Source organism: Oncorhynchus kisutch, linkage group LG8 (assembly GCF_002021735.2).
Source record: "Oncorhynchus kisutch isolate 150728-3 linkage group LG8, Okis_V2, whole genome shotgun sequence".
Lineage (NCBI taxonomy): Eukaryota > Metazoa > Chordata > Actinopteri > Salmoniformes > Salmonidae > Oncorhynchus > Oncorhynchus kisutch.
Genome location: NC_034181.2, coordinates 9,112,596 through 9,119,532, shown reverse-complemented (window position 1 = coordinate 9,119,532; position 6,937 = coordinate 9,112,596). Strand labels below are relative to the sequence as shown.

Sequence of the window (6,937 nt, the reverse complement as noted above, 5' to 3'; positions counted from 1 at the left end):
GGTGCCATTTGGAACACAAACAGGGACTAATAGCTGAGTGACGTATCATGTGTCATCATGACGTATTCCCACGGCAACACGTTGTTCCACACCTGTGATTGTTCAAGCTGGCCTGAAATGTGTTTGGTACGCCTCGTTCCAACGTTGTTTCGTTTATTTAAAACATGTTTCCTCACAGCACAAGAAGAGTCTGGTATCTGTACATTTGGTCTGGTTCCTTAATTAAATACCTAAATTAGCTCTACACTGTTACTGTTTTCTTACTTTGTCCTAACCCCTAATAAACATTCTTTGCAGGGGACATGCTATTTATTTTCTTTGTTTTCAAACTTTTCAACTGCCCTAAAATAGAACCAATAGTGAATCAGGAAGACCCGGGTATTTGTGTCCTAACTGTAAAAACACACATGTATAGCTTTAAATCACTTCCTTTTATTTGTGTTACTCTCTAAGAATTGTGTTCCTTTTCTAACAGACCTTCATGTAAGTGAGCCTCATTTCAACACAACTAAAAAAAATATGAGAGAGACTGAAAGCCATGTGCAGTGAATCTACTTTTTATTAATTGATGCCATGGTAGAGTGAGCACGGAAGTGACAGTTGGACAGAGCCAATCAGACACAGAGCTAGAAGGAGCATAACAGTACAATCAATGCATGGACAGTCTTACATCTGGTGCATGGACAGTCTTAAATCTGGTGCATGGACAGTCTTAAATCTGGTGCATGGACAGTCTTAAATCTGGTGCATGGACAGTCTTAAATCTGGTGCATGGACAGTCTTACATCTGGTGCATGGACAGTCTTAAATCTGGTGCATGGACAGTCTTAAATCTGGTGCATGGACAGTCTTAAATCTGGTGCATGGACAGTCTTAAATCTGGTGCATGGACAGTCTTAAATCTGGTGCATGGACAGTCTTAAATCTGGTGCATGGACAGTCTTAAATCTGGTGCATGGACAGTCTTAAATCTGGTGCATGGACAGTCTTAAATCTGGTGCACTGTTTGTCATGCATGGTCCCTGATCCCCCTGAGATCCGATTTATACCCAAATCAGTTAAATACACAAAGTGGGAGACTGAGAGAGAGACATCAGTGTAGACATTAATTACAATACACTAACTGTAGGGTGGAGGTGGAGTTTTGTACTGCTCAATGTTCTAGAATCTATTCTCTTATGATGAGCCTGAGGATGAGGTCAGGGGGAGGACGGTTTTTCAGCTCAGTTTGAGGAGAATTAAAAATCCATGTGACAGATGAGGGGTCCGAAATGGGACGTTGTTGTAAATATAGATAAGAGGAGAGAGACCATGTGACCAGATGTTGCTGTAGATAACAAGAGGCCTCTACTGGATATAGGACTATCAGTAGTACATTTTGTTTTAACTATGTGGAAGGGGTCTAATGAGCTCTAGGGTGTACTGTAGGCTTTTAGGGTGTAGGGGTAGTACACGGTCTACTGGGCTCTATGGTCTAGGGTGTAGGAGTAGTACAGGGTTTACTGTAGAGGCTCTAGAATGTAGGAGTAGTATGGAGTCAACTGTAGAGGCTCTAGGGTGTAGGAGTAGTACAGGGTTTACTAAAGAGGGTGTAAGAGTAGTACAGGGTCTACTGAAGAGGCTCTAAGGTGTAGGAGTAGTACAGGGTCTACTGTAGGGACTCTAGGGTGTAGGAGTAGTACAGGGTCTACTGTAGGGGCTCTTGGGTATAGGAGTAGTACAGGGTCTACTGTAGGGGCTCTAGGGTGTAGGAGTAGTACAGGGTCTACTGTAGGGGCTCTTGAGTATAGGAGTAGTACAGGGTTTACTGTAGGGGCTCTAGGGTATAGGAGTAGTACAGTGTCTACTGTAGGGGCTCTAGGGTGTAGGAGTAGTACAGGCTCCCTCCCTTCTTCAGGAAACATTGATGTTGCCAAGTTCCAATCTTGATGGAGCGCTCGCAGGTCCCCAGCAGGTCGTCGAAGAGCAGGTCGGAGTCGTACACCTCCAGCCTCATGGGGTCGTTCTCAATGGCGTTGAAGAAGTTGAAGTCCTCCTTCCACCAGGGGTCATGGTTGTTGTTCTTTACCTCTGTCTTCCCGCCGTAGCCGGAGCCCATAAACACCTAAATCACAATGATACTTGTGATGATAATGACAATAATGATGATGATGATGATGATGATGAGAATAATGATACTGATAATAATGATAATAATAATATTTAACACCATAGTACCCTACAAACTCGTCATTAAGCTGGAGACCCTGGGTCTCGACCCCGCTCTGTGCAACTGGGTCCTGGACTTTCTGACAGGCCGCCCCAAGGTGGTGAGGGTAGGAAACAACATATCCACCCTGCTGATCCTCAACACTGGGGCCCCACAAGGGTGCGTTCTGAGCCCTCTCCTGTACTCTCTGTTCACCCACGACTGTGTGGCCATACACGCCTCCAACTCAATCATCAAGTTTGCAGACGACACTACAGTGGTAGGCTTGATTACCAACAACGACGAGACGGCCTACAGGGAGGAGGTGAGGGCCCTCGGAGTGTGGTGTCAGGAAAATAACCTCACACTCAACATCCACAAAACCAAGGAGATGATCGTGGACTTCAGGAAACAGCAGAGGGAGCACCCCCCTATCCACATCGAAGGGACAGCAGTGAAGAAGGTGGAAAGTTTTAAGTTCCTCGGCGTACACATCACGGACAAACTGAAATGTTTCACCCACACAGACAGCGTGGTGAAGAAGCCGCAACAGTGCCTCTTCAACCTCAGGAGGGTGAAGAAATTTGGCTTGTCACCGAAAACACTCACAAACTTTTACAGATGCACAATCGAGAGCATCCTGTCGGGCTGTTTCACCGCCTGGTACGGCAACTGCTCCGCCCACAACCGTAAGACTCTCCAGAGGGTAGTGAGGTCTGCACAACGCATCACCGGGAGCAAACTACCTGCCCTCCAGGACACCTACACCACCCGATGTCACAGGAAGGCCAAAAATATCATCAAGGACAACCACACGAGCCACTGCCTGTTCACCCCGCTTTCATCCAGAAGGGATGTACAGGTGCATCAAAGCTGGGACCGAGAGACTGAAAAACAGCTTCTATCTCAAGGCCATCAGACTGTTAAACAGCCACCACTAACATTGAGTGGCTGCTTCCAACATACTGACTCATCTCCAGCCACTTTAATAATTAATAATTGGATGTAATAAATATATCACTAGCCACTTTAAACAATGCCACTTTATATAATGTTTACATACCCTACATTACTCATCACATGTATATTCTGTACTCTATACCTTCTACTGCATCTTGCCTATACTGCACGACCATCGCTCATCCATATATTTATATGTACATATTCTTATGAATTCCCTTACACTTGTGTTTGTATAAGGCAGTTGTGAAATTGTTTGATTACTTGTTAGTTATTACTGCACGGTCGGAAACTAGAAGCACAAGCATTTCGCTACACTCGCATTAAAATCTGCTAACCATGTGTATGTGACCAATAAAATTTGAATTGATTTGATTTATCATCATTCTTATCATTATCATCATCATTATTACAATGATTTTCATTATCATCATTAGATTAGATGTATAAGCCCCCCCCCCCCCCCCCCCCACAGATGTTCATAGTATAAAGGGAGAAGGATATTTCACCTCTTCTAATCTACTAATTTATCGCACTAGCACCTGGCTATTTTGCACTACATCAGCTATCATGGTGGACAGGTGACTCAGGTGAGGAGAGATTTACCTTGACGTAGGCATCAGGGGTCTGGAACAAGCCGCTGTTCAGGTCGCTGGCTCTGAGGTTGAACACCTTGAGGACCTTACGTTCCTCTGCTGCATAGATCTGGGCCACAGCCAGAACACACACCACCAGCAGGCACCACAGAAGAGAGGAGGAGGACATGGCTATCAGTCAGATAGGGCTTGATCTGTGGAGGGAAGACAACTAGGAGAGGGGGGGGAGCAGAGAGGGAGGGAGGGAGAAAGAGAGAAGAGAAGCAGAGTGAGAGAGATAGAGAGGGAGGGAGGAAGAAAGAGAGAGAGAGAGAGGGAGAAATAGAGAGAGAGGGAGAAAGAGAGAGAGAGAGAGAGGGAGAAATAGAGAGAGAGAGACAGGGAGAGAGAGAGAGAGAGAGAGAGAGAGAGAGAGAGAGAGAGAGAGAGAGAGATACAACAGGATTGGACCCTTTTTTTCCCATTTTGCCTAAAATGACATACCCAAATCTAACTGCCTGTAGCTCTGGACCTGAAGCAAGGATATGCATATTCTTGATACCATTTGAAAGGAAACATTTTGAAGTTTGTGGAAGTGTGAAATTAATTTAGGAGAAAATAACACATTAGATCTGGTAAAAGATAATACATCCAAAAAAACTTGCATTTTCAAACTGTAGAACCCAGTTCCTACATTTGAATATAAAAATAGATTTTATCAAACAAAACCATGCTACATTTTATCTCTGGGACCCTCAGGATGACAAATCAGAGCCAGATTACTGAATGTAAGTACATGATTTACCTTCAGAGATTAATGTATTAAACCAGTTGCCGTGCTTAGAAGTTTCCTGTTCTTGTGGACTCAAACAATAGCATGGTATTCTTTCACTGTAATAGCTACTGTAAATTGGAGAGTGCAGTTAGATTAACAATGATTTAAGCTTTCTGAAATGATGTCTATGACATGTCTATGTCCTGGAAAGGTCCTCATGCTAATCACATTAGAGCACGTTAGCTCAACCGTCCCGCGCGCGGGGGGGGGGGGGTCCGTAGAGGTTAAAGAGAGTGTATGAGCTTGTCACAGAGCAGAAACTGTCTTTAAGCCGTAAACATACACACATAACAATGTAATAACAATGTACATCCATTTCAAGGTCTCGTTCAGTTTAGGGATATCAACTAGGAGAGAGAAGAAGAAAATACACATGCCACATACAGAGAGAACGAGAGAGGGGGAAAGCCAAGATACTTCTGAGAAAAACAAACCCAGTATAGATGAAGAAAACTACAGAGAGAAAGAGAAGCCAAGATACTTCTGAGAAAAACAAACCCAGTAGAGACAAAGAAAACTACAGAGAGAAAGAGAAGCCAAGATACTTCTGAGAAAAACAAACCCAGTAGAGACAAAGAAAACTACAGAGAGAAAGAGAAGCCAAGATACTTCTGAGAAAAACAAACCCAGTAGAGACAAAGAAAACTACAGTGAGAAAGAGAAGCCAAGATACTTCTGAGAAAAACAAACCCAGTAGAGACAAAGAAATGACTACAGAGAGAGTGTGAGATAGAAATATGGATTGGCTGTCCTTTACCTCAGCCTTGTAGCCTCTGAATGTTGTGCATTCTAACCAGTAAATATAACATACTGTACAGTCCCTTCAGCCCCCTCCACTCTAAAGGTGATAGCAACATACATATGGTCAGTTCTCAAGCATCGTCTCAGCCAATGAGTCTCCACGGTGCTGGCTATGAGACGGCACTCCCTATACTACGTGGCAAACAGGGATTTGAACTGAAATCCTATGTTGCGTCCCAGAAAGGACCCTATTCTCTATACAGCACTATGGGCCCTGGTCAAAAATAGAGCACTATATAGGGAATATGGTGAAATTTGGGATGAAGCACGGGTTAACAGAGATGGTCTCATTACATAATGACTGTGAGAAAAGGGCTTTCCTCCAACAGGTGGGTGACAACAGGGGCCAACGTTCTTGTCATGGTTAACAGAGGTAGAAATGGTTTCATTACATAATGAAAGGTAGGTTACGGTATGCCTGAGAGAAAAGGGCTTTCCTCCAACAGCTGGGTGACAACAGGGGCCAACGTTGTTGTCATGGTTAACAGAGGTAGAAATGGTTTCATTACATAATGAAAGGTAGGTTACGGTATGCCTGAGAGAAAAGGCTTTCCTCCAACAGGTGGGTGACAACAGGGGCCAACGTTCTTGTCATGGTTAACAGAGGTAGAAATGGTTTCATTACATAATGAAAGGTAGGTTACGGTATGCCTGAGAGAAAAGGCTTTCCTCCAACAGGTGGGTGACAACAGGGGCCAACGTTGTTGTCATGGTTAACAGAGGTAGAAATGGTTTCATTACATAATGAAAGGTAGGTTACGGTATGCCTGAGAGAAAAGGGCTTTCCTCCAACAGCTGGGTGACAACAGGGGCCAACGTTGTTGTCATGGTTAACAGAGGTAGAAATGGTTTCATTACATAATGAAAGGTAGGTTACGGTATGCCTGAGAGAAAAGGGCTTTCCTCCAACAGCTGGGTGACAACAGGGGCCAACGTTGTTGTCATGGTTAACAGAGGTAGAAATGGTTTCATTACATAATGAAAGGTAGGTTACGGTATGCCTGAGAGAAAAGGCTTTCCTCCAACAGCTGGGTGACAACAGGGGCCAACGTTGTTGTCATGGTTAACAGAGGTAGAAATGGTTTCATTACATAATGAAAGGTAGGTTACGGTATGCCTGAGAGAAAAGGCTTTCCTCCAACAGGTGGGTTAATTTGACCAAAAACTATAAACCTGTAGCTAATATCGACCAAGTCTTCACAACCTAATTACACTATCTAACTAAGATATCTTTAGCTATCGAGCTAGCTTGTCTGCTGGAGGAAATGCTTTTCCTTAGGGTGCTTTATAGTCATTCAGTTTTTGTTCTTTTTTTATTTTTAACCCTCTTATGTTTGTGGTAAATATTTCAGATTTTATTTTCATTGTTGTTGTTTTTTCCTGTGAATCACAATGCGTTGCATTCCGTGTCTGTAAAGTGGTGTATAAATAAAGCTTGATTTGATTTGAATGCACAGAGACACCGTGATGAGATAGATCCTGTGGCCCATTGTCGTGCCATTCATCCGCCGCCATCACCTCATGTTTCAGAATGATAATGCACCATGTCCTGCATAAGACCAGCCCTTAAGCCGTTGT

At 43.7% G+C, this 6,937-nt stretch overlaps 1 protein-coding gene across 2 annotated transcripts; it reads right to left on the bottom strand.

Annotated features, from left to right (window-relative positions):
- Positions 1-536: 536 nt before the first annotated feature.
- On the bottom strand, positions 537-5,459 carry LOC116374806 (perforin-1-like). Of its 2 annotated transcripts, none has more exons than XM_031829639.1 (3): positions 5,316-5,459; positions 3,755-3,955; positions 537-2,104 (listed from the first exon to the last, which is right to left on the bottom strand). In XM_031829639.1, the coding sequence occupies exons 2-3, from the start codon at positions 3,911-3,913 to the stop codon at positions 1,844-1,846; spliced, it is 420 nt and encodes a 139-aa protein (XP_031685499.1). In that variant the 5' UTR covers positions 3,914-3,955; positions 5,316-5,459; the 3' UTR covers positions 537-1,843. The 2 variants fall into 2 exon arrangements, with proteins under 2 accessions (XP_031685499.1, XP_031685500.1); XM_031829640.1 differs by having other exon boundaries at positions 4,529-5,324.
- Between the last annotated feature and the right edge of the window lie 1,478 nt (positions 5,460-6,937).